The sequence below is a fragment of the Carettochelys insculpta genome, chromosome 9 (genome assembly GCF_033958435.1).
Source record: "Carettochelys insculpta isolate YL-2023 chromosome 9, ASM3395843v1, whole genome shotgun sequence".
Lineage (NCBI taxonomy): Eukaryota > Metazoa > Chordata > Testudines > Carettochelyidae > Carettochelys > Carettochelys insculpta.
Window position 1 is genome coordinate 5,515,807 of NC_134145.1, and position 27,854 is coordinate 5,543,660.

Here is a 27,854-nt window from a genome sequence, read left to right on the forward strand (position 1 = left end):
CATGTAGGTTTCTCCCATCCATGTACAGAATAAATTTTTTGATGTGCACTGAGGCATGTGTAAATGTGCACCACCAAGAGAACAAAGCTAGTTGTGGGCACTCTGCTAATCCGCTGGGCACCACTGGAACCTCTACCGAGGGGCTGCCCAGCTTACAGGGAACAACGGTTCCCAACTGTGGGGTGTTCGAGGCTTTACATTCAAGAGGAACAAGCAGATGCCAGGGATAAACTCTACTTTATTAATACACAGGCAGTACAAGCAAATAATACAGATCTATATAAATCTCTTTCAATACAGGAGATAAGTGGCAGGCCTGGTATAGTAGCGTTAGTGATAATATAGTAATGCTTACACACAGGACAACACAAGACACTCCATCCTAGTGATATGAATATATGTGAACTTGCTTTATCAATCAGACCCAGTTTTACTGTCAGCAAACTTACAATTGTCAGACTGAAAGTTGTGGCTTCTTTTCTTTCCCCCCCACACAGAGGCTTCCCCAACACATTTGTCGGTAAGAACAGGCGGTAGCTTCTAGTTGGAGGTAGTGGGATTATCTCACCCTATCCCTTCCCTTGATTATTTCTTTTTCACCTATATTTATAGGCGACTGGGTCATTCTAAAAATAATTACAAATGATTACATAAATGCTTACATGTGACCTACATAATTCCAAGCAAGCTCATATGTGGGGTATTCCCTCTTCCTTAGCAATTATTGCAAAGCTACACGCTTGGTCAACAGTTGTATGGCTGCATCCACTCTTTGGCTTATCAGTAAATATGTACCAGTCTGCTCCTGGCACACCAAATGTGACCATACTGGACCGTGCTGCCTATGCATGATTGTTTAACAGCATCCCTGCCTCAGAGCCCCAAGCTTTACCTGCAGGCCGATGTTGCATCAGGCTTCAAACAGGCCTGAGTTTTGCTCTGTTAAAGATCTCTATTCTGGCCAAGGCAGATGTGATTGTGGTCAAGATGGGGTTGTCCAGACTCTACACCAGCTTAAGTGCAAGCAGCATCCATGCTCTAACCTGCACCCTCGTTAGGCCAGCTAGCCTGGGCATGAAATACCAAGCTCAGGTGAAAGTTGCATGTGTGAACAAGAGGGGTCTACAGGCAACTCCTGAGCGAAGTGTAACTCTGCAGTGAATTCAGACCCTACAAGGCCTGGAGCAACTTACAAACAGCTCCATGTCTCAGTTTCTCTGTCGGCAGTACGCAGAAAACCATACTTTCCAGGAGCATGGTGGTTTGAGTCTTAGCCCTGGTTCGCACTCAGAGATTAGATCAACTCAGCTCTGCCGCTGAGACCTGAGACATTTCCCTCCCAAGTACCACAGTTAGGTTGACCTAATCCCCAGCATAGGCAGAAACCCCACCTCCACCAATGAAGGAAGCGTCTGCACTACAGCACAATCGTGGCATGACCCTGCCATAGTTAACTAATGCTTGCCCCAAGCTCAAAGATCCTTGATTATGGAAGTGTAACAAATTGTACTGAAATGTTAGAGCTCCTGTAAGCCCTACCACAGCTGGACATACCTCCTGCATCCACCGTCTGCACGGTGCTGGATACAGTGATTAGCTGAAGAACTGAAAGCGCTATCAAGTTATTTAATTAAACAAAGGCTACATCACGACCATCACTGCTTGATGCGGATGGCTGGTTGGAGAAGACAAGCAATGTCTCCAGACAGCAGCGTTCTATCCGGCCCATCGTTCAAAGGTTCCTCTGCTTCTTCTGGGTCAGCGTCTCCACCTCCTTCATGAACCGCAGACACAGCTCCTCCTGCCAGGGCAGAGCCACGCACTGCACCGCCACAGGCAGCCCCACGGCTCCTTGGATAGCCTGCCGGGAAAGACAGAGATGGAAACAGACCAAAGCCCAAAGTGGAGGGGAAGCCACTGATGGAGACACAATCTCCTGAGGACCGTTTGCTACTGACCTGGACAAAGGCCTCGTCCCACAAATTATTACAGTATCTTTTGTTGTTCTTCAGCTCTTCCTCGTCCTCCTCTGTCACCGTAGTGACGGGCACAACTCCAGCAGGAAAGTCCAAGTAGTTATACAGAATACTGTAACTCGTTGACACTGCGAAACAGAACAGGGGATCACAGATTCAGATTCCCAAGCTGTACCCCTTTCTAAAGGAAGACACTTCTTTTAGGGTGCGACACCAAGAACAAAGATTTTTCACTTGTGATTGACTTCCTTCAGGAGAGAGAAGTGGACACTGTAGCCCTGGGAAGATGTCATTGCTAACTCCTCATCTGCAGCGTGGTAGGCACATTGCACCATAAAAGACCCGACAGCCCCCATCTTCTCTTGTGGAGGTTGCTGCATCCAAGGATACCTCTTTTCGAGCAGACATTTCTCCAACACCTGCAAGCTACCTTTCTCCATTCAGGGACTATTCCAAACACAGACTAAGCCACTCTCTGGAAGAAACACAGTACTGTGAAAACATCAGGCTGTGATGGGAAGGATAATTTCAAAACATCAGATGCAAAATGTGCAAAAGCATGCAAGTGACTTAGGAACCTTCATGCCATTTTTAGAAGTGACTTAGGTACCTATGTATCTTTGAAGATTTGGGCTTAAATTCCACTAACGTCAAAGGGACGTAGGTGTCCAAACACCTTTCAGGGTGTGGCTTTATGGGGCTAGGTTTCACTGACTTTCAATGGGACCTGACCCTCTAAGTCATTTTTCAAAAGGGGATGTAGGTGCTCTGGAAAATGTTATCCGACATCTTTTGCTATGTGCTCTATGGATGAGATCTGCCTGACAGGCGTCCTCTAAAAAAAAAACAAAACAGAGAATTCTGCAAGGAAACCGTTGCAGTGATACTACTTTATATTCTCCAGCATGGAAAGAAAAATTTTACAAGTGCCTCCTGAATCGGCAGTAAACCAGTGGCGTTACCAAAGTGAAGAGGACGACCACACTTGGTGCAGAACAAAGCCTCACTTAGGCTTTCCAAAGCTACATGGCCGAGGGTTTGGTCCAATCTGCATTAGAACTAGACACGTTTTTAGCAACAGTGCCACTTCTTACCATTGACAGGGCTTTCCAGAGAGACGAAAGCTTTTGGTGGTCGGATATACTCAAATGCAGGGCTTCTAAGCCTGGGGGCTATGACCTCCCTAGGCTTTGCATGTTGCTCCGTATCCTAGCTGGGCCACAGATAGATCCAAGCTAGAAGGACAGGATCTGCTACAGGAATGCTAAACTCTAACCATTTCACAGTGGACTGTGAGGGCTATTAAATTCGAGAGAATAGTAATTGATGAGTCAGGTCCTTGAACAACCCAAAGAGCCGACACAGGCCAGACTCTAGGATTTCTGAGAAGTTCTACCTGAGGTTTTCCCAGGGAATCCAATCTGAAAAGCAGGGCCCAAAGCTGGACACAGCATCACATCCAGATCCAACCTGCTCCATTTGTCTGTGAATTCACGGCAGTACTCCTATGGAACAATACACGTGGAGGTCAGCATCAATAAACCCAGGGCCAGGGCCAAATGCCCGCTGAAGCCAGTGAAACAGCAACCATTTCCCACCGACTTCAATGGCCTCTGGATCAGGCTCTGGGTTAGCAGTATCTTCAATGTGGCTCTGCCAATAAACAGCACTGCAAGAGTTCTTGGCAGGGGGAGGTTGCTGGATTGTCTGCCGTCCTGACAAGACTCCCAGCAATTACAATACCAAGCCAGCAGCTTTTCTTTCTCTCCTCGAAGCCCCGATTTGGCACCTTTCACATTTAACTGTACTGGTCAGCTTCTTGTCCTACTTTCAGCAGCTAAGGAGAATAATTTTTTCCCTCTTCATTGGAGCACCTTTTAGGTACTTGAAAGCTGTCACCATGACCCCTCTCAGCTTTCTCTTTTCCAAACTGAACAAACCCAGTTCTTTTCATCTTTCATAGGTTGCATTTCTAGGCCTTTAATCGTATCACCCTAATGACTTCCATGATTTCTATTATCTTTGAAAGAGTTTCTCCCTGCGCAGTGGAGCCCATCTGGGAGAACCTCCGGTTCAATCCTAGCTTCCAGGAAGATTATTCAGAGCTGCCAAAATACATCAGCGGAGCAAATATATTGGACTCTGCCATGGTTTACCATGTGGACGTTTAGGGCCTCACCACCTTTCTACTGACATCAATGAGCACCAAAGCAGGCCTAACAAAGAAGGATGGAAGAGTGGCACCAACTGTACCAGACAGTACTTTACCTCTGTTTCACAGTGCAATTTCCAGAGTTCTTTCACCGACCTAAGGATGTCAAACAGAAAAAGTAAATGAACTAAACTCAATTGCAAGAGATGGTTAAAAAGATCCAGCTTTCACACCCGCAATCTGCTGCAATCGTGTGCAATTAAGAAAAGAGGGGAAACGGTTGCGACTTGACTGAGATTGGCTAAAAATATAGAGTGAAATACAAGCCAATGGGAATTTGCTCCTGACTTCAGTGAGCTCAGAATTTCACGCACTCTATACTCCAAATAAGAATTCTGTGCTGGGCTGTGGAAGGAGTCAGGCTGCAGCACAGACTGTCAAGAGATGCATGATCAAAGGAGCAGCTTCTGCATGCTAGGCAGCGGCATGGCAACACATGCACCCTTTACTGACCCTTTTTAAACCAAGCTTGGGCGATTCTCCAAAAGTTCCGCTGCCAGAATTATTTTGGGAAAGTTCTGTGGCCAGTGGCGTTACACAGAGACTTGGAAAGATTTGATTTTTAATCAGTAAAAGTTGGTAAACAATTTCGCAAAAACACCCAAAGCAACGGAAAAAGTATTTGCATAGTTGGCAACTGTAATTTGCAGATCCGTGAAGTTAGAAAAATGCAGCGTGAGAACTTAGGAGTTTCACTTCAGGCTATTTACTTGGTGTGTTTTGATGCGATGCTAACAATTAGCATTTGAAGTTTTAACTTTTCATCTCTCAACGACTACTCATTAAGTAGTTATTCTCCAGCCCTGTACCCCATAATCTCCTTCACCTATGAACATTTAATTGAATACAAAGAAAACTATGAAAATATTGACAGTATTCATCGAAATCATAAAAAACCCCGAGTTACAGACAGCATGATCACAAGGGTCCTTTCTGAACTTAGGATTGATGAACATTTGCAGAGTGGGAAAACCAGGCTGTCCATCTGCCTATCTCAGCACTTAAACTGCACTTTTGGTATGACCCCAACTTTATAATCTAATAGTTTAACATGTCACCGGTCCCTGTTATTGGCCTGATCCTGGGACAAGCTAAATATCCTCGATTGGAGTGCAGGACAGCACTTTGTAGACTGGGCTTACTCTTTTCTGAAGGGACTGTCATTTCAGGGCAGATGTTGATTGAGATGCTCTCCCTGTTTTGGGCCCTTGCAACATGCAAAGGGCCAGAATGGGCAAAATGTCCTGAAAAATCCTAGTTCCACCTGATGGGGGAGAGGGGAGACCATCCCCTGAAGTGCAGACACTGTAGAATACAGCCTTGCAAGCCCCGGGTTAGGAGCAATCAGGGGAAGACACGGGGTCTTAGGGAAGGAAAGTGCATCTGTAGCAAGAGGCCAGAATGCCCTGCTGTACAGATACGGCAGTCCAGGAAGGTTAAAATATAGGAACAGTCACATCAGATCAGATGGATGGTCCATCTAGCCCACCACCCGGTCCTCTGATGTAGCCACTGCCAGGTGCATCCGAGGGAACATTTTATTGCTTAGGCATAATGCTCTGGTGTTCATTTTTAACCTCAAGATGGCAGAACACAGGAAGAGTCGCCCAAAACCCCCATGTATTTGTTCAGATTCAGAATGGTTTACCTCTCTCTCATGGTTCTCAGGATGGATGCTAATCTAGGCTCCTGGAAGAGAGAAAAGGGAGGGAGAAAAGTTGATGTGGAACACAGGTTGCGTGTGTTTAAAAACACGTCTAACAGCTCAGGTGACCGGCTCAAACAAACATGCATTTGGGAAGTTGAAGGTGCCACGTGCAGTTCATGGCAGATGGTGGATCAAGAGCCTCCGGAGGGCTGAGCAAGTTGCTGCAGGTCGGGACTTCTGGGTTTATTCCCCAGCTCTGGAAAACAGTATTAGGAGCTTAAAGGGGTGGGGACTCACCAGGCCCTGCACCCTATCCACAGTCAGATGTGACTAAGCCAGCAGGCGGAACAGAAGGGTTATTAGATGACAGAGGCGCAGCAAAGAACAGACTTGTGAGCACAGAAACTGGGAGCTGTTAGTAGCAGACCTGGGGTGGGGGGACCAGAGCTAGTGCCAGGACCCCCGCCCTACACCCCAAGTCAGCTCACCCAGCTGCTTCCTCCCCACCCCACCTTCAGCCTGTGTCCCTCCTTCCTGGGCACAAGGTGTCACCTGGCCACAGCCCTGCCCTGCTCAGGCCATCTCCCGCTGCGTACCTGAGGGAGGCCATCACACCTGAAATTCCCATCTCCACTAGGTATTACTGCAGTGCCTGGGGAAACTGAGGCACTTTCCCAGGGTTACTACAGGACAATAGAAATTACATGCAACATAAGGTAGCTAAATCCTCACCAATCAAATGAGCCCACTGTGATGGGGTTCAGGGGTCCCCCTGCACTGCACCCCGTCTGCTGGCAGGATTGACTCTCACTCAGCAGGTACAACAGAAGGTTTATTAGGCAACAGATGCCCAGTTTCTCACAGAAGCGACAGCACAGCAGCCAGAGACAGTCCTTCCAACCCGTCCTGGGGAGAAGACCCTGAGGGGTGCCCCTCTGGGGTGTAGCTTTCCCCCTCCTCAGGCTGGCTGCCTTCCAGCTCCTCTTTCCCCAGCTTCCTAACTGCCGCCCCCCATTCAAAACCCAGCTCGGCTCCTCCCTCCTCTTTGTTCAGGGCAGAGGTGTTACCTGCCAGTTGTAGCCCCAGGGTCATCCTCAGCCACTGGGAGCTGCTGCTTGCCTCAGACATCCAGCCTGACTCACACATGCACTCCCCCCACTCCATCACACCCACTTCATCACACTGTGTAGCTGGGGAACTGAGGCCCAGACAGGCTACATAACACACCTTAGGTCTTGCTGGAATAGGGGTCGGTTGGTCCTGGAAGGGAGGGGAGCCCTGAAGCCTGTCCCCTCTTGACGGCCTGCAGACTACACAGGCTGGGGGGACAAGGCAGCTCCCTGGAGCCTGGCCCTGCCCAAACTGCCTGCAGACCACAGGAAGTCAGATGAAGAGGGGGCAACCCCCCTTCAGCTTGGCTCCTTCAGACAGCCTGCACACTGTGGGAGGTTGGTGGAGGAGCACAGTTCCCTGCCCTGAGAACCTGGCTCGCCTCAGGGCAACCTGCAGGGGGCAGCCCCTGGAGCCTGGTCCCGTCTAGACAGTCTGCAGCACCGGGTGCATCCACTAGCTGTTTAATAAATGTGAAGTAGGTTAGCAATCCAGGAACCTTACTATGGACTTGAGAATCCAAGACAAGAGGAGTCTTAGCGGGCGTGGCACTTTGAACAGCCAAAGGAATCGTTTCATGGAGGGCTCCTTGGGCTCCCCTGTGCTGAAAGGGAACAATGCACTCTGGTTATTGGGTTGGCGGGCTGCAGCTGTCATTCAGCTTTCGCACCGCCAGCTCCCCCCATGGGTTGTCAAAGGGCTCCATTTCTGTTCTCCCTTGGGTCCTCCTGGAACTTGCAGGTTTGGCACTCCTGGAGAGATCGGCCCATCGAAGCTTGACCTCAAATTGATGTTCTGAAGCAGCCAGTGCAGCTCACAACAATGGGATTCATCCACCCCTTCACACGCAGCAGAGCTGCTTCTCTGGGTAGCTAGCCACCACCTGGCCCTTCACTATCTGCACAGTCATGAATGGTTTTACCCTCACACTAGCACGATGAGCCAGGGAAGAATCGAGTCATTTACAAGTGGGAAACTGAGGCTAGAGCAGATAAGTGACATGCCCGAGGTCACGTGCAGATTCTGTGGCAAAGCTCTGACACCAGGTCTTCAGAGCCCTCCTCTAGCACGCCCCACTTTGTCACTGGGCTTGCATCGACAGACCAGCCTTCGTTCCCATTCGTATTCCTAACGAGAGCCATGAGCACGTTTCAGTTCCCGTGTATCTAGAAACACAGCTGTACCTGCACACAGCTGCTCAAGAGGATACTTACAAGAGCTCTAAAAATGTGGCACCCTCATCTGCAAACAACGTTTTTAAGCAAAGCTGGCTTATAAAATACTCCGTCCCACAGGGTTTGAAAGGCACCAGCTAGAGGGGAGAAATTACAAAGGGGTTAGAGACACACTAACAATGCAGTACAGCAAGTGGTGCAGAACAGAGAAGAGGGAACAGCCAACAGCTCCCACCCCTGCGCATCTGCACCAGCGAGAGCTACTGGCAGAGCCCCCGTGTTCTGGGCCGCTGGGATTTTACACCCAAGAATGTTGATTTCACCAAGCAGAAGTCAGCTGGTCATCCCCAGGAACAGCCAACCCCAGTGTTCCAGCCCCCAAACAGAACCCCCTCCCCTCAAAGAAAGCTGCTATTTCAGAAGCCAGAGTCTCTGCTCCGGGCAGCTGTGAGCCTGATCTGCTTGGAGCACGTGAGTACACGGGGATGGAACACCTGTATTGGCTTACACCCACAGAGAGTTTAGCCCAACGAAAAGCAGATCTTCAGCCGGCAACTGGAGTGCCTGTTCCAAAACAGGATGGCAAACAAACAAGAAACAGACACCTGGCTTCTTGCCCTGTTACTCAAAGGGACTCCCAAACAATGGGGACCTCCGGGAATTTAATAGGGCTCCGCAGAAATTAAAATCCTACAGAATTTAAAAGAGAAAGATCTTCTCTGTAGAGTTTTTTTGAACCTTGCTATGCAATTCTATTCCAGGCGTATCAGGGTGAAGTCCCAACCCCATTTAAATAAATGGCAAAATTCCCACTGATTTCTCTGGGGCCAGGACTTGATCTGAAGGGCTCACAGCACACTTGATGCACTCAAGCCCTGAGCTGCGCCTTCTTGGTGGGACAATCACTGAGGCATGAAAGAAACAAGGAGGGGCTGATCTGTAGATTGACAACAGGCAGCTGGCGTGCCAACCAATGACATCTCATTGTTTCGTTATGCTGCCCTGTCTGTGTCACGTCTTATACTTGGACTGTAAGAGCTCTGGGGCAGGGCCTGTCTTTTTGTTCTGGCTTTGCACTGGGCCTAGGATCCAGGGATACTGGCCCATGAGCAGCATGCAGAAGGGTTACTGCCAGACACGTAAGCACGTTACTGTCATAAGTACCGTGTGGCCTGCGTTCTCCAGAAGCTCCTTCGTCTCCAAAACTGCCCGTCTCATGGAAGGACCTTGCACTATATAAAAATCGGTGCTGTAATACCCTATGCGGAGGGGCCGTGAGCTGGAGAACACCTAGAAGAAAGGGTTTTAAGGGAAGGTTGAGAGTGGTAGCAAGTAAGGTGAAGTTTCTACCAAGAACGACAGTCATGTCAGATGCTTTAAAGTCAATAACATACACCTATTAAATCAATCCCAGTAGGACAGAATTGCAATTCTCTGTGTGCCAGCACTCACTTCCTTCTCCGCCTGTGTAACAATGGGTACAGCTCACAGAAACATGGGGCTGTCAGGGATCCTGAGACGCCAGCAACCCTGGCTTCCTACACACTGACAGGACCACATCAACCTAGACCATCCCTGCCAGGCGTTTGTCCAACCTGTTCTTAAAAACCTCTCATGTTGGGGATGCCACAGTCTGTCTTGGAAACTTATTCCAGAGCTTTACTAACCTCCAAGTCTGAAAATTTAACTTAATACCTAACTGAATTCTCCCTTGATGCAAATTAAGCCCATTACTTCCTGTCCTACCTTCAGCAGACATGGAGAACAACTGATTGCTGCCCTCTTTATAACAACCCTGAAAATATTTGAAAAATATTACTGGGTCTCCCACAGTATTCTTTTCTCAAGACTAAACATGCCCAGGTTTTTTTTTTTTTAAAACCATACTCACAGGTTTTCCCCTGGATTCTCTTCAATGACTTCACATCATCCCTAAAGAATGATGCCCAGAAACAGACGCCGTTCTTGAGCAGAATCATCACCGGGGCCAAGAAAAGCTTGGCCCTGGTGACATCTCACCACCAACGGCTTTTGCCAAGATGGAGAACTCCTATCTGAATGCACATGCTCCAGATCTGAAGAAGTGGGTCTTACCCGTGAACGCTCACTCCCTAATAAACAGACTTGTTAGTCTTCAAGGTGCTACAGGACTGCTTGTTTGTTTTTTTTTTAAATGAACTTTTGTACAAAGATGGCCTTGCAGGTAAAGGCAGAGACTCGGAGAAGCTCGGTCTGCTTCTCTCTCGCCTGTGCATTGCACTGCATGCCCAAACCAAGAATTTCCCCTGTGTGTGAATGTCCCCTCAGTTTCCCCATTGAAAAATGGAAATTACATTATATTAACCTCATAGGAAGGAAGGAAGTTGGGGAAAGCCTCATCTGGTAGAAGTTGTTTGAGATCCCCCAGAAGTGACTGTTATTACTCTATATTCAAAGGTAAGGGAAGATGAGCAGCTCACAAGTGGGATGCTTTTGGAACATTTCTCCTTCAGAGGCCTGTCTGGTTCTTTACCTCCTCATTGAAGGGCATGGGTGGCACGGTGGGGTCCAGGCGGAACATGTCTTCACACAGGAGCGCTCTCATACACAAAGCCAGGCTGTCCACGTCCTTTGCCATAGGCCCAATCCCTGCTACAGCTGGAACAACAATAACCCAACCAGAGGAAACATTCATTCAAACAGATGGACCTTGTGGGCATCTTCAGGAGACATGGATTACATAGGAATGGCCACACCAAATTGTATTGGAGTCCTCTTAATCCAGGATCCTATCTCTGACAGTGACCAGTACCAGCTGCATTTGAAAAGTGTGCAAGAATCCCTGCAGCACACAGAAACGGAATAATCTGTCCCCAGAGAATGTTTCCTCCTGACCCCAACAGTCAGAAGTTGACTTGTGCCCTGGAGCATGGGGGTTGATACCTCTGCCAGAACACTCTCTTAGCTCCTCAATTCTCACTATAACCGCTCCAGATGTTCTCAGTGTCTGTATAAATGTCAAAGGCAACCAGGTATCTTGGGGATTTATTTCATTTCTAATCAAGAAAATTTCCAAACTTTGTTGTTGGGTTTCTTTTGAGACTTAACAAGAACTCACACAGCTTTGTCATACGTGGAGACCACCTGCATTGGAAAAGAGGCAAGAGAACTCTAAAGAATTACAGGAAGGGTTGAGATGAGCTTTGGCCTGCTGTCAAATTTATGGCTTATGTCTCCACATTTTAATGAGAGAGGCAACCCTTCACAGTTCCGACCTGGAACAGGATAGGAGAACCGGTGCTCAATAAAACAGCTCAGGGATTAAAGAAAAGGAAAAGCCAGCAATCTCAGGAAACTGTGAGATGTTTTTATGGCTGGACTGAGAACAGACTAGGAATCAGGATCGGTCCTTCATTAAAACCAGACAATCGGTGGACCAGGCTGTGGCTGAATATTCAGAGTTCTCATTTTGCCTTTACCAACACGAGCCATAAAAAACAGAAAAAGCACCTTCCATCCTAAGTCACAGGCTAGGTGACCATAAGAACAGACATATGGAGTCAGACCAAAGGTCTTCCTTCAGGCGCTCCCTTTAATGTAGAACTGAAGTCCATGCACAGGTACATCTCCAGCCAATTGTCCTGCAGGCTGGACTCTCACTGTCTAGACACTCATTTATTCTCCATCACCATATTTCTCCTTGGGTTTGACTATGTGGCCTCCCATGCAGGAGCAGTGGATTATGCCTCCGGATGAGTTAACAGCCAGGATACCAAGTTCATGTGTCTCGCAGCCCCAAGCTCTTGATCCGAATACACGCCAGCTATTTCCAGAGAAGGTCTCAGGGTGGGGTTCCCTCTGTGAGGGACAACACCTCCCTCCACAGATCCCCATCTCCACGTATCTCATTTAAGAAGAGCAAAAAGGAAAAGAAAGAAAGATCCCCTAATAACCCAAAGTCCTACCTGATTTCTGCCCAGGGATACAGGAGACCATTCCTCTCTTGCTGTGGGGAGAATCATAAAGACAGACAACAGAGATTTGCTTTAATACTTGTAAGGGATCTTATGCAACGTGGAGAACTAGCAGAGTTTCTCAGCCTCCTTCCAGTGAATTGTCCTTCCTTGCTACAAACCGCACTTCGGTGGTCTTTGAAAACTAGGAGGTCCTGCAATAAAAAGGAATGGGGTCTATTCTGGAAGGATCTGCTTTCTTTCCTCCCACTGTCACTTGGCTGTGAGTGCTGGGTCCAAGCTTGGATTCCATCAGCCCACAACCACTGGCACACTCTTACAAGGCATTGACACAGCGGGCTGAAGTTTCGCAGCATTATGTCTCTGCTCAAAAGGAGAATTTGCACATGGACAGACCTGAACACAGGGCACCTGAGTTCTAGTTCCAGCACTGCCACTGGCCTGCTGAGGGACCTGGGGCAAGTTGCTTGCCTCACTGTGCCTCAGTTTCCCCATTTATAAAATGAAGATGATACTGGCCGTCAGTAAAGTGCTTGGAGATCTTTGGACTAAAGAATGCTAGGCAGTGTAACACGTAGCCATCTTCCACCAAAATGAAAGTTGAGCACCTAATGTCCTTCGATACCTGTGAAATTCCAGCCTCTCTCTTTTGCAGGGAGGGCTATGCATGGGGTGGAAAGAACTGCCCTGTAGGAGTGCTTCCCATGGACTTTGCTACTTGGGGATGACAGGAGGTGGTTGCTAAGTTGTGAAAAACTTGCCTGTCAAATGCCAGCAAAGAGTCATAGAAATGAGATCCTCATCTCAACCTGCTCTTAACCTCAAGTGATGGGGATTCCATGACCTCCCTTCAGAGCCTGTTCTACAGCTTCACTGCCCTTATAATTAGAAAGATTTTCCTACTATCCAACCTAAACCTGCCTTGCGGCAGATTAAGCCCAGTACTTCTTGCCTTACCTTTAGTGCATACAGAGAACATTTGATCCCCGCCCTCTTTATAAGTGTAAGTCTACACCAAGGAGGAAAGTCAATTTCAGCTACACAATTCTAGCTGCGCCATTAGCGTAGCTAGAATCGACGTATCAGAATCGACTTTCTTCCCTAGTGTATTGTGAGGCTCGGAAGTCTGGTGCTAATATCCCTTACTCCATACGATAGCATGGAGTACAAGGGTCAACGGCCGAGCCCAGAGAGGTCGATTTTGCTGCATCTTAACAGGTGCAGCAAAATTGAAGTCTGAAGGACCAACCGCCAACGCGTTGATCTTCAGGCAAGTGTAGACTTACCCCAAGAGTCCTGAATGTTTGAAGACTGTTGCCTGCTCAGATGTCCTTTCTCAAGACTAAACATGCACTGTTTTTTCAGCCTTTCCTTGCAGAGCAGGTTTCTAAAGCTTTTCTCATATTGGCATAATCAAAGACGCACCTACTGAACGTTCTGGCAGAGTGCAGATGTTACATGGTGTTATACACTTTAGTGACATGGGCATAAGAATGGCCACACTAGGTCAGACCAAAAGTCCATCAAGCCCAGTAATCTTTCTTCTGGCATGGTGTCCCAGAAGAATGAACAGAACAGGTCATCATCAAGTGATCTTTCACCTGTCACCCATTCCCAGCTTCTGACAAAACAGGGCTAGGGACACCATCCTGACCCATCCTGGCTGATAGCCATTGATGGAACTAACCTCCATGAATTTATCTAGTTCTTTTTTTGGTCACTGTAAAAGACCAGGTCTTTATAACATCCTCCGGCGGGGAGTTCCACAGGCCCACTGTGTTGTGTGAAGAAATACTTCCTTCTGTTGGTTTTCAAACCTACTGCCTATTAATCTCACTTGGTGACCCTTAGTTCTTGTGTTATGGGAACGAGCAAATAACTTTTCCTTATTTACTTTCTCAACACCCGTCATGATTTTACAGGCCTCACTCATAACACCACTTAGTCTCTTCTTCTCTAAACTAAACAGTCTCAGTCTTTTTAATCTCTCTTCATACGGTGCCATTCCAAACCCCTAAGAACATAAGAACGGCCATACTGGGTCAGACCAAAGGTCCATCCAGCCCAGTAGCCTGTCTGCCGCCAGTGGCCAGAGGGGGTGGACCGAAGACAATGATCAAGCAATTTGTCACCTGCCATCCATCTCCAGACTCTGACAATCAGAAGCCAGGGACACCATTTCTACCCAATCATTTTTGTAGCCCTTTTCTGGACTTTTTCCAATGTCAAGAGATCTTTTGTATGATCAGGCAACTACATCTGCAGACAGTATTCAAGAGGTGGGAGAACCATGGAGTTATATAGAGGCAATAAGATATTCCCTTTTTTATTCTCTGTCTTTTTTTTTTTTGAGCCACTGAAGTCAATGGCAAAACACTCGCTGACTTCAGTGGGTCAGGAAAGGTCTCTGATGAAGCATGAGTTACTACCAGAAAGCAAGACCCAGAGACATGCAGTACCTCAGTCTGCCCCCTGTGGATTTGAGAGTGCAAATCCCACAGAAAGCAGCTGGAATACGGAGACTTCCTCCTAAATCTGTCCCAATGCCCAGGACAGATCCTCCGCTGCCAATAAGTGCCGCTTCTCCTCCGGAGGAGCCCCCAGGTGTTTTGGTGTGGTCCAGAGGGTTCAGTGTCTGGCCAAAGATTAAATTGTTGCAGTCAAACCTAAAAGGGATCAGAAGAGAAAGAACATCAGTAAGATGCAGGAGTCACTCAAGACCTGAGCCAAAGTCTATCGACGTTGATGGCGGTTTGTCCGTTGATTTCAACAGGCTTTGTGTCAGGTCATTATGGAGTTGCTTCTTGTGGTAGATTTGACACCCCCATGGACTCCTGGCTAACGATACTTATGTGAAATACAGACACTGGCACTAACATGATATTTTCCAGTTCAGCTGACAGACAGATAGTTGGAGAAGAGGGGGAAAATGATCACACTGAAAGAAATCCACTTACTTGCAGAACTTCAATACACTGTTTTTGCACAGCTCTAAAACTGGTTGAAAAATGTAACTGAAAACTAGGAAAAGATTGGGTCCTGTCCCCCACTATTTTTCATTCAATTTAGATATACTGTCAACTTTCTTCATTGACATTTCAACTAGCTTTAACAACATAAAATCCTGCCTGGAAATCAACTGCTGATGACACCCTACGGCAATCAAAAATAAGTCAGAGCAAACAAAATGATTCCAGTTACGTTAACAGGCCCTGGGGAACGTTGGTTTTCACAAACGGAAGTGCCCCCTGTCTCTTTAAGACTTGCACCACCAGGCTGTCTTCAGCGGCGGGCTGATTGAGACGTTTCCACAGCCCCAGGGTGGAATCATGGCCCTGAAAAAAGCAAAGGAAAAGAATAGTGGATTCAAACTTCCAAATGCAAAATTGGGATTTTCTCATGATTAAGCGGTAACATTTGGCACAATGTATTTTATGAAGCTGCATGCGTGCGTGTTTATGTGCAGAACAGTGTGTGTATTTGCATGTAACACACACACACACACACACACACACACACACACACACACACACACACACACACACACATATGCACTTTAGAAGAGTATTTTAAAACTGGCTTGGGTAGACCTATGGCCATGCAGAATGACCCAATGGAACAAGGGGGCCGGAGGGGTCAACAAAAGAGTATCATATCACAAAGGGTGACACTGGCATCTGCTTGGAAAAACTGGATTTTTAAAAATCAGCACATTTTAGTAATGTTGATTTCACTCCACACACAAGCCAAAGAAAAATATTCCCAGCAATAACAACTGAAATTGACAGATAGTCAAAGTAAACAAATGCTGCTCGATAACTTAAAGAGCGTTATCTAAGGGTATTTCTTTTGTATATTTTGACACATGACGTCGACAATTTGTGTTTTAACTGTTATACGGGTTGAACCTCTCTAATCCAGCACTCTTGTCCAGCAACATCCATAATCGGGCATGATTTTAGTTAGCCGGAAGACCACTTACCATCGACGTGGCCAAGTTTCACATGGTCCCATAAAGTCTGTTTGCAGCCACCAGTCCTGGCTCTCAGGTTCTCTGCTGTTATTTGGCTGTAATTTACACCTAAATGTCTTCTCAGAGCTCAGTAAGCAGTGGAAGTGTTGGTAATGGGCTAGACAATATGGACCTCCTTTGGTCTGGCAAGTTCTCCCGTTCAGCCCCAGTGAGGTCCTTAGAGTGCAGGATGAGAGAGGTTCCACCTGCAATGCTTTAACTTCTTGAATCTCGACAGCACTATTGTTAAATAACTAGTCTGACTCTTGCATTATCTGAACCCCACCAACTGCCTTTACCTATGAACATTTAAAACAGAGAAAAACTCTAAGGACCCATCATTTTGCACAACTGTTAAAATCTTGAAAAAAAAAACAATAAAAATGCTTAAATATCAGCATTTGATATTATCCATCAAAAATGATAAATAAAAATGGAATTCTGCCATGACTCTTCATAGGGCCCTGCACATACCAAATTGGTATTCGAATATGTCAGAATGAACCTCGGATATCCACAGCTATAAAGTGGATATCTGCCGATTTGCAGAGCTCTGCCTATTCACTGATAAATTGATTCCCAGTATTGCTTTCCCCGGCAAGCAACCTAGTGCTGGGCTGCAGTCATTAATGAGAGGGAGATGCCCATGAGAGGGTTTCTATGTTAAGAGATGGCCTGCGTTATGGAAGCATTTCTCAACGCCAGTTTTAACTCGTCCAGCCACTACTGACAGAATGTGCCTGACCCTGAGGATGCAGTGGACATTATAAACCGTGGCTACACAAATGCTCAAAGAGAAGCAAACAAGACAGTTCTTTGCTCACAACATTCCCAAGCAATCAGCTGACAGCTGATGTACCTGGCAGTTAATGGAATCCTTTATGCTGACTGGCACTCCATACAGCAGGCCTTTCTTCTCCTGCCTTTTCACTTGCTGAAGCTGGGACTCGGACTCCTGGAGGTAATCAGTCACACAGTTGATTTCCTTGGTCACTTGAAGGGCCTTTGGAAAGCAGACAAAGGCAGTTAGAGTCATCCCAGAGATAAGCCCATGACAGGCTGCGTTCTGAACCTGCTTATATCAGAACTGAAAACACCAGTCAATTCTTTCCCCATTCGGGCAGCTTTTCCTGAGGACAATTAAAACTGGAAAAGTGGTTGTTCCCCTCTATTCAGCACTGGTTAGGCCACATCTGGAATATTGTGTCCAGTTGTGGGCCCCCCCTGTATAAAAGGGATGTAGGTGGATGTGCTGGAGCAGGTTCAGCAGAGGGTAACAAAAATGATTAATGGTCTGGAGCACATGAGGGGAGGCTGAGGGATTTGGGCTTATTTAGTTTGCAGAAGAGAAGACTGACGAGTGAATTAATAGCAGCCTTCAACTTCCTGAAGGGGAGCTCGAAAGAGGATGGAGAGAAACTTCTCAGTGGTGACAGATGGGAGAACAAGGAGCAATGGTCTGAAGTTACAGAAGAAGAGGAGTAAGTTGGATATTTGGAAAAAGTACTTCATCAGGAGGGTGGTGAAGCACTGGAATGTGCTGCCTAGAGAGGTGGTGGAATCTCCATCCCTAGAGGTTTTTAAGTCCTGGCTTGACAAGGTCCTGGCTGGGATGATTTAGTTGGGGTTGTTCCTGCTTTGGGCAGGGGGCTGGACTAGATGACCTCCTGAGGTCCCTTCCAGCCCTAGGATTCTATGAATTATTTCTAAATATGTCTGAAAAGACAATAAGGAGAGACATGGCACCACATTCTCAGGTATTATGGCTATGCCAACAGTCAGACAGTGTTCTGCTGTTAGCTCAATAAATCATAGAATCATAAAACACTAGACATGGAAGGGACCTTGAGAGGTCATCAAGTCCAGTCCCCTGCCTTCATGACAACGGCACAACCAAGCACCATTTATATTATCTCTGTTAGATATTTATCTAACCTGTTCTTAAATATCTCCAATGATGGAGATTCTACAACCTCCCTCAGCAATTTATTCCAGTATTTAACCACCCTGAGTTAGGAAATTTTTCCCAGCATCCAACTTAAACCTGAAACCCACAACTTAAGCCCATCACTTCTTGTCCTATTTTCAAAGGCTAGGGAGAATAATTTTTCTCCCTCCTCCTTGGAACATCCTTTTAGGTACCTGAAAGCTGTTATCATGTCCCCTCTCAGCTTTCTCCTCTTCCAAACTCAACAAATGCATTTCTTTTAATCTTCTCTCATAGATCACATTTTGTAGACCTTTAATCGTTTTACTTTCTCTTCTCTGGACCCTTTCCAATTTCTCCACCTTTCCTAAAACGTGGGGCCCAGAACTGGACACAGTACTCCAGTCATGAGGAGTTTCCATCACCCTTCTTGGTGAAAACCAAAACAAAAAAATCATTAAGTGTCCCTGCCATTTCTAAATCTACCTCTCCAAGAGGTGGTAGCTAGGTCGATGGAAGAATTTTTCTGTTGACCTAGGGCTGGTTACGTACAGAGCTCGTCTAGCTTCACTAAGTCACTCAAGGTTGTTGATTTCTCACCTTCCTGAGCCAGAGAAGTAGATCAGTAATTTTCTTGGGCAGACCAGCCCCATACATTGCTGTCTTGCAGAGGAGTCACCTTCATTGACACTAGCTGAGGATCGGGTGCAAAACAGGGATGCAAAATCCCATTTAATTAGTTAACTGGTTAAACATTAGGTTTAATTGGTTAATTGATTAAATGGGAGCGGATGGGGCAGCTGCAGAGGTCACGGACATGGCTGATCTGGCTAGGCTGGAGCGTCCCCATCTGTGGCATGCCAGGGATGGGGTTCCTCCAGTCTGGCTGGAATGTCCTTGCCTGCGGTGGCCCCATGGGGCTGGAGGAACGTCCTGCCTGCAGAGGGCAGGCTGGGGGGCCGCTCTAGTCCCTATCAGTTAACTTTAATCAGTAAGCCTCATCTGTTTAAGGCAAAGCTTACTGGTTAACCAGTTAAACATTAACTTGCCTAGTACAGAAGAGCATTTAGATGTATTTGGGCATATTTCTGTGATTATACTCTAAAAGCATCCATCATTAACTATTTTATTCTTTTTTAACTAAGTTCTAAGTCCACATGAAAGTTTCCTTTGCCTATTCACAGCTACTCTCCTTCCTTCTGCCATGATGAAGGTGGGCAGCGGCTGCTTAAAGCCAGAGCCAGCTAAAGTGGAGGCTGTCAGAGATTGGCCAACACCCCAGACTAAGAAGCAGGTCCAGGCCTTCATTGGGATGGCGGGGTACTACCGGAGGTTTGTGCCCCACTTTAGCTCCATCGCAGCCCCCCTCACGGAGCTGTGTAAAAAGGGAAAGCCTGACAAGGTGGTCTGGACCGAGCAGTGCCAAGAGGCCCTCTGCGCGCTGAAGGAGGCTCTGGTCAGGGCCCCAGTGCTGGCAAATCCAGACTTCAACAAGCCCTTCCTGGTGTTCACCGATGCCTCGGACGTGGGGCTGGGGGCGGTGCTAATGCAGGTGACTGACAAAGGGGAGAAACACCCCATCGTGTACCTGAGTAAGAAGCTGCTGCCCCGGGAGCAGAACTACGCAGCCATAGAGAAGGAATGTCTGGCCATGGTGTGGGCGCTGGGGAAGCTGCAGCCGTACCTGTTTGGACGGCGTTTCACCATGTACACCGATCACTCACCCCTGACCTGGCTGCATCACATGAAAGGGGCCAACGCCAAGCTCCTGCGGTGGAGTCTGCTCCTGCAGGACTACGACATGGAGGTGGTCCACGTCAAGGGGAACAACAACACCATAGCCGATGCCCTGTCACGCAGGGAGGGCCCCGAACTTCCCCAGGTCACTGGCTAAGTGACCCCGCTCAGTGCGGTCTGGAAGGGGGGAGAGATGTGATGGAGTGGGGGGTGTATGTGTGAGTCAGGCTGGATGTCCGAGGCAAGCAGCAGCTCCCAGTGGCTAAGGATGACCCTGGGGCTACAACTGGCAGATAACATCTCTGCCTGAACAAAGAGCAGGGAGGAGCTGAGCTGGGTTTTGAATCGGGGGCGGCAGTGAGAGGCGAGGAAAAGGGAGAGCTGGAAGGCAGCCAGCCTGAGGAGGGGGAAGCTACACCCCAGAGGGGCACCCCTCGGGGTCTTCTCCCCAGGACAGGTTGGAAGGACTGTCTCTGGCGGCTATGCTGTTGCTTCTGTGAGAAACTGGACATCTGTTGCCTAATAAACCTGCTGTTGTGCCTGCTGAGTGAGAGTCTCTCCTGCCAGCGGGCGGGGTGCAGTGCAGGGGGACCCCTGAACCCCATCACACTGGATGTGATGGAGTGGGGGATACCTGTGTGTGTGTGGGGCTCACATAGGGTGTGGGGCTCCTGCTGAGGGAAACCTTGATGACCAGGTAACACCTTTGCACTGCAGACAAAGGAGGAGGTGGAGCCTGAGGGGTTTGAATTGGAACTGGGAGTTGGAAGCAGTGAGTCTGGGCTGGGAGAGAGAGAGAGACAAAGGAGGGGGCCAGGCCCCAGCTCTGGGGGCCCCTCGGGGCCTCCTCTCCCCAACATGGATTGGACTGGCTGTCTCTGCCTGCTGCACTAACTCCTCTGTATGATGCTGTGTCCTGTCGGCTAATAAACCTGCTGTTTTCCTGCTGAGTGAGAGACTCTCCTGCCTGTGGACAGGGTGCAGAGCTTGGGAGACCCCAGAACCCCATCACATTTGCCTATTCACAGCTACTCTCCTTCCTTCTGCCATGATGAAGGGCACGCCTTCTTTCCAGATATCACAGATTCTGTGGTTTCAGCAGATCTCAGTGACTTTTGACTCGGGCTGACAGCTGCCCACTGACACACAGGGCTTGGCTTCCCTGATTCATTGTTTACTGTAGGCATCCTCCCCATGAATTTTAATAAAAATCCCCATTCCAGAATCAACCTCAGACAAGGTAATGGAATTCAGTAGAAAGTCTGTTGCTTTATTTATCCTTTGGTTCAAGGGCTGTATTTCATTTTGGAAGGCTGGAACTCATTGTACCTGACCCAGCCCTAAGCCACAGACACAGCTGGTATGACAGCAGGGGACCTGTTGATTTCACTGCCAGACAAACATCAATTTGTTAAGTCCCTTTGCACAACCAGGGCTTGACTGTTACTTTACACATCCTCAGTTGCCAAATACTCCACTGCAGTTCCCCTATCTCGGGGCAGTGCAGGATTTAGCAAATCCATCTTTTTTAATGAGTCAGGTCAAGATAGGATTAAGAGAAACACCTCCAGAATATTAGCTTGCTTCATAAGACCCTTTTGGACACAGATTATCTTTTCACAGAAATGAATGTACAGCCCAATGTGACCGCTAGACATTACCACAATACAGTAAAAGCTCTGCTGTCCGGCTCTTGATTAACCAGAAGCATCAATCAACCAGCATTTCTGATATCACTCAGTATAAACCTTCAGCCTAAATAAATGGGAACAGTATGCTCGGCAACTGGCTATGCAATTGCATATTCTGCAAAGAGGCAAAAGACAAGTAAGCAAGCGGAAATCAGGGATTTATTCAAAAAGCAGCTTCCAGGGTACGCCATTGGGTTGAATCTGTATTGACCCTGTCTCCTGCACCTTCTACATCAGAGGCTCAATGCCCCTGGGGTGCAGTCTCCTCCAGCTTGGCTGGGGTCCCTGGGGCAGGGGGTTCCCCCTTGACCCTGGCTGAGGTCCCTCTGGCTGTGGGGCTGCCAGCAAGGCACTGCAAGGATTTTAGTTTTAGTGTAGTGTGTTTCTCGTGATGTGGGTGTATGACCAGCACTGCCCATGGTTATATGTAGTGCCATAAGATAACTTACTGTCGAGACAAATTTACCTGTACGTACCTGTGCTTCAAAAAACCAACACTCTGCAGTGCAGTTCTACTGCTGGATTGGGAAATGTCTGTATGCTATTTTCTACTCCATTCATTTTATTGTAATCTAATTCTTTGCCAACGGAATATCAATTTTCAAAGGACAGCTTGAACCTCTCTAATCTGGTGCCTTCTCGTCCAGCAGCACCTGTAATCTGGCATGATTTTAGTTAGCCGGACGATCACTTATCATGGGTGTGGCCACGTTTTCCATGGTCCCGTTAAGTTTGGTTACAGCCCCCTGTCCTGGCTCTCAGTGTTCGGTGTTATTATTTAGCTACAATTTACCAGTAAATATCTGCTAAGAGCCCAGTAAGTAGTGGAAGTGTTGGTGGTGCTGCTTGACAATACTGAACTCCTGTGGAATACTGAAATTCTCTCGTCCAGTACCAGTCAGGTCCCAAGGGTGCTGGACTAGAGAGGTTTAACCTGTACAGCCCTCAGTTAACCAGAATAGTTAATTAACCACCACCCCCCTAACCCTAACAGGCCCGATAACAGAGCTTTTACTCTAACAGCTTTTCTCTGCAGTCATCTCAAACTGTGAGCAATTCTGAGCACCGCCTTTGTTTCGCTGGGAAGCGTTTGTGAAGAGCTGCGTGGGCCGTATATTCTTTTGCACTGGGGGATGCTGTCTTTTCAGACCTCCAAGCACAAAACCCCACACCATGTGACTCACGAGAAGCCTTGGACACGCGTGCATTCCTCACCTTATCCACGTAGGTATAGAAGACCCAGTCTGGAGAAAGAGAACCGTCCCCGAGCTGCTTCGCGAGCTCCACCAAGGAGAGAGAGAGGATGAGGTCTGCGTCTATGCCAGGGCTCTGGAGGAGGAAATGAAGCATGGAACACAGATATCTCTATACTTGTGAAGTGCTGTGGTCTTTAAGAACTGCTGCACTCTCCCCCACCACCTCCAGGAGTTTGTTTTAGTGCTGCAACCCCTGTGTGTAATCGGCGTTAGATGAAACACCCCCGGATCCTCACGGGCGCAGTTAAGGCTGTAAACCAGCAATGACTCTGGTTCTCAGGCACTCGCAACTCTCAAACCCAGCCCCCTCTGGACTGATATAGCCCCTGCTTGCTGGATGACTGAAGAATTTCTAAGGATTTCACCCAAACTTGGCTCAGATTCCCCAGACACCACTGGGGAGCTGAACACTGGTCATGGCTCCATGCCCTGAAAACGCAGCATAAACCATGTGAAGCCAGAAAGCCAGGGAGTTGGCAGTTAAAGTTCAGTTCCCTTGAAGTGCATCGGCCATAACTCCAAGCCCTAACCCATACTCACACACCTGGAAAAGTCCCCTAGAACCGGCTCCCTGCTGTAGAACTGTTTTCTGTAGGGTTTGGGAGGCACTTCCCCTAACTCCCACCACAGAAGTGGCCGGTCCAGCTTCCAGACCGCCCCCTCCCCAGAGTGAAAACACCCACTGGGACTCACCAGTGCACCGGACCTGGGGGCCTTAGCAAGAGAGATGGTGGCTCTGGGTCCCCAGAAAGGGCTGGGCCTTGGGTTAGAGGTGCAAGGCCGGGGCAAACGTCCTCCCCGCAGTCAGTCCTGCGGAGGAAGGAGGCTGGGAGCCCTGGGATCCTGGCTGCAATTGGCTGGCTGCGTGGCTCAGAAGGGCTTATCCACCTTGCTGCCCAGTCTGTCGTGTTTCCTGCCTTGTTCTTTCATTGTTGCACGGAGGCTCTTTTGAAAGAACGCCTGGATCTTTGGAAACAGCGGATCGGAGGTGCGATCCACTTGTAGCGTGTTGTCACGGTCTTTCGAAAGCCGATCTTTCAGTTGGACTGTGTCTACACGTGCCCCCTCCTTATGGAGGAGACATGTTAATGAGGCAGTTCGGAAGATGCTAATGAGGTGCTGGCATGAATATGCAGCGTCTTATTAGCATAACGGCGGCCAGGCGCGATTCAACAGTGCCGCTTTCAGAACACATGCTGCCCATGTAGACAGGGGCCTTTTGAAAGGACCCCTGACTTCCAAAATTGATATGAAAATGTTATTTAAAACTAAAAATAAGCACAAATCGTTTCTCTTGGCCCCTTGCGGGTGCCTGGCACAACCCCAGCTGGCCAGCTGCCTGAGCCCCATGCCAGACCTGCACTGCCAGAGCTGCCCCCCAAGCCCTGTGCTGCCAGGGCCAGCCGCCCGCCTGCTTGCCCACCGGTTGCCCAAGCCTTGCGCTGCCGGGATGAGCTGCCTGCCCACCAGCCGCGCACCCCAACTGTGGGCCAGGTGCCTGAGCTACCCACCCACCAACTATGAGATCCTGGCAGACCCTGGCAGCATGGGACTTGGGTGACTCGGGCTAGTGGGTGATGGTTGGCTGGTCCCGGCAGCATGGGGCTCTGGATGGCGGGTGGTTGGCCGACCCACAGCTGGGGCTCTATCTTTGGGCGGGGGGAATGATGGGTGGGCTGGGTTGCCTCGTGCCCCTCCTCGTAATTTTTTCACACACCCCAGTTTGGGAAACCATGCAGCAACACAATTCAGCCCTCCCCCAAACCCACCCAGGTTCCCTGTGCCACGCATCCTCTGCGGACACTAGCACAGCAGATGCCTGCTGTGATAACAGCGCTGTCCGCCTGTGCCTGGTCCATCAGTTGCGTGCCCATCGCGGATGTTGGCATAGTGGAGGGCAGATGCGCCTTCAGCCCTGTCCACCCCCTGGCCCCCTGGTTCCATCAGCCCTGCGTCTGGACCTCTAGATTTGCAGGCCTGGGCGCTGCAGAATTCAAATTCTAATTCAATCAAAAATTCACAGGCTTCCTGCACTTGGATGGAGAGCAGCGGAGAAAGAAGCAGCCATCCGTGGAGGGTCACCGTTTAGCTTTGTGGGATTTATGCGGGACGCTTCTGGAGGTGAGCAAATTCAAATGAAAAACACGGTGCTTCTACGCTGGCTGTTATTGGAAATTTTAAATTCAAAATTGGCACGACACTGTAGCCAGACAGAACTCGCCCCCCGCTTTTTGCTCTACTCCATCTCGCCTCCTTTAGGTGCTTCAGAGCACAAATGGGTTAAAAAGGAACATCCCAGTCTTGGAATGCCCGAGAGCACAGATGTGTTTATCTCAAGCACAATCTTTGATGCTCTGGAGCACAACGCCAGACTGACCCTGAATGGACCGAAACCAGACAACAAAGGCGAACGGGCTAGCAGACGACCAGGGCCTCAGGCTGCCCTCGACTAGTACCGGTGATTGATATGCCCACACATGGTCCCAGACAGAGGAATCTCCTGCCCATAAAGAAAGAATGCCCCAAATTATCTCCACCCCGCAGGTGTGAACTAAGCCCTTGAACTCCCTGTGAGAACTAACATCACGAGTCGATCTAATTCAATTGGCACCCTTAAAGATAAGGAAGAGTGCACGTGACCCAAGAGGTATAAAGAAGGGCCTGGCAAACCCCCTAACTGAGCTCCAATTACCTCTACCTGCTGGTCAGGAAGGTCTTTGCCTCCCGAGGTCCCAGGGGACGCCCTCCTTGTATTACTTCCTCCCGAGGGATTGAGTGAGAAGATACTGGCCACGCCACGTCGGTAACGCAGGGGGGAGAATAAGACCTGCTATGTGCTTTGCTTTTGCTTGTGCACACATTTAATCATAGATCTATGAATTAAAGTACCTTTTGTTATATGCTAGCTGTTTGTAATCAAGTATAAACCTTGGAACTTTGTAACTAGAAGAGTTAAGTTTTCTAGTTAAAATAAACAGTAACTGTTTAAGTTTTACTCTGACTCTTCCTGTTACCTGCAAACCGAACACAAAACAAAGAACCCAGCTGGTTTTCAGCTGCATTAGCCTGGTCACTGGTGAGGCGTACTGAGAGCTAAGCGCTGAGTCGTGCTACCTCCAGGGAGCAGACTCTTGGGGCACTCGTCAGCCTCCCTGGCTGCCCGCTGCAAAGGGACTTCCCATCCTAGCACTTAAAGACTTGAGTGATAAAAAACCTTGGGGCACCCGTCAGCCAGCCCAGGCTGCCCGCTGCGAAGGGACTGTCAGTCCTAGCAGTTAAAGACTCGGGCGAAGGAGGCTCTCAGTTGTAGCCAGACATGAACCCCCCATTTGGCCTTTTCTTCTTCTCTCCCCCCCACTGGGAGAGACAGAGAGAGAAATAAGCAGGGGAGACAGGTAGCCTTTGATGCCCTGGGAACGCAGGTGTGCTGTCTCGCCCAGCCTCTCTACTATACACAAAAACCAGACAGTGAATGGGCTAGCTAATGGCAGCCCTTCTGGCTGATCTCGGTAATTGACACGCCTTGATCACTTCCCCAGGAAGAACAGGGAACCCCCCCCATCACCTCCAAAGGTGCCCAATTGTCCACAATTCACAGGTGCGAATTGAGCCTTGCACCTTCCCTGGGAAACCTGGGGTTCAGACATGTTCCTCCCAATTGGCCACTTGCGACCAGGAAGAAGTGTACGTGACAAAAGGAGTATAAAGGGGCTTGGCAGACCACCCCCCCGCCTTTGAGTTTTCAATCACGTACACCTGCTGGCCAGGTCTGGAATTAACTCCTGAGACTGGGGACGTCTGGTTCATATCTACTTCTTCCCGAGGGATTGAGAGAAAGATTCTGGGTCACACCGGATCTAGGAGGCAGGGGTAAGAATTACACCTGTATTACACTTCTTTCCTATAGGAATTGAGGGAAACACTCTGGTACCACCAGGTCTAAGAGGCAGGGGTGAAAATCACACCTGCAACAGGCCTTTCTTGTGTACACATTACTTGTATTAGTTTAAGCTAGCGAGTTTGTCTAAAACTTTTCTTAAGTTAAATTGTGTTGTTTCCCCTTTAAAAAACACGAGTACTAACTTGTACTTTAATCATTTGTCTTAGTTAAATTGTTTCTATCTTTGTATAAATAAAAAGTAACTGTTAAAGCCTCTCTAAGTGTAATTTTCCTCTTGCTGCTGTACCCGAACTAAACACAAACCAAAGACCCCAGCCTGCCCTGGCTGCTTAGCGTAGCTGCTGGTGCGGCATCGCCCCCTTTGCCCCACCAGACCCTTAGCTGGCACCTGGGCATCGGCTCACAAACCGTTGGGGCACCCGTCAGCCTCCCAGGCTGCCTGCTGCGAAGGGACTGTCAGTCCTATCAGTTAAAGACTCGGTTGAAGTGAGGGCACACGTGGTACCTCCCCGGCCCAGCGGCTAACAGACACCCATGGGCTCATGGGCTAATGGCCCTTCCAGGGAAGCCAGTGACGTTTTTATCCTGAGCTAGCGCCTCTGAGTTCGATGTTACCCTGGCGTGGAGGCAGCCAGAGCGCTGATGGGGGAGCTCGATGCGCACCCGCAGCAAACGATGAGGTGGCGGTTTGTGATGGGCTTGTGGGTAGAAATCTGCCACCGGTGGACAACTGATGGGGGCAGTTACTGATCTTACCCCGGCTGCGACCAGTTCTTCGGGGGGGGCAACACCGGCCCGCTTCCACCTCTCCCCCGCCCCATGCACCAGCAAGACTGCGGCAGGGGCGCCCCGGGGGCCTGGAGCCCTGACTGGCACATCCCAGAGGGCAGGACCCCGGCTGGGGCTCGGGCCCTTCTGGAGCTGGTCCTACGCAGCTGGCAGGGGCAGGTGAGCACCCCCAGCCGGCCGGGCGGATGCTGGCGTGTAGCCCCCACCCCCCAGCGGCCCCGATCCCCGCCCGGGGAGCCCACCTGCTCCCGAAAGCGCGCCGCAGCCTCGGCCATGTGCTCCAGCGCCCGCTCTCGCCGCCCGCGGCCCTCGTCCGCCTGCGCCCGGAGCCGCCCGCGGCCCCGGCCCCGCAGCAGCAGCAGCAGCAGCAGCGCCCCGGCGGCCGCGCCGCAGAGCGCGGCGACCAGCACCGAGGAGTCGGCTCCCATCGCCGCGCCCGCCCGCGGGTCCTCTCCGTCCGGGAGCGC

The 27,854-nt window shown here is 49.1% G+C and overlaps 1 protein-coding gene across 1 annotated transcript; it reads right to left on the reverse strand.

Annotated features, from left to right (window-relative positions):
• Positions 1–221: 221 nt before the first annotated feature.
• LOC142017593 (fatty-acid amide hydrolase 1-like) lies at positions 222–27,854 on the reverse strand. The gene is made up of 15 exons (XM_075002623.1): positions 27,630–27,854; positions 22,657–22,770; positions 16,946–17,089; positions 15,276–15,409; positions 14,534–14,740; positions 12,066–12,106; positions 10,634–10,758; positions 9,286–9,411; positions 8,161–8,258; positions 7,451–7,550; positions 5,837–5,877; positions 4,245–4,284; positions 3,373–3,481; positions 1,959–2,104; positions 222–1,861 (listed from the first exon to the last, which is right to left on the reverse strand). Exons 1-15 carry the CDS (start codon positions 27,813–27,815, stop codon positions 1,733–1,735), a joined length of 1,740 nt encoding a protein of 579 aa, XP_074858724.1. The 5' UTR covers positions 27,816–27,854; the 3' UTR covers positions 222–1,732.

Excerpts from the sequence above, each read along its gene's own strand:
- LOC142017593 (XM_075002623.1), bottom strand. The coding sequence starts at position 27,815 with ATGGGAGCCGACTCCTCGGTGCTGGTCGCCGCGCTCTGCGGCGCGGCC. Across the intron at positions 17,090-22,656 it reads TCTATACCTACGTGGATAAG|GCCCTTCAAGTGACCAAGGA; the intron begins GTGAGGAATGCA and ends TGCTTTCCAAAG. Across the intron at positions 5,878-7,450 it reads CTTGGATTCTCAAGTCCATA|GAGCCTAGATTAGCATCCAT; the intron begins GTAAGGTTCCTG and ends TCTCTCTTCCAG.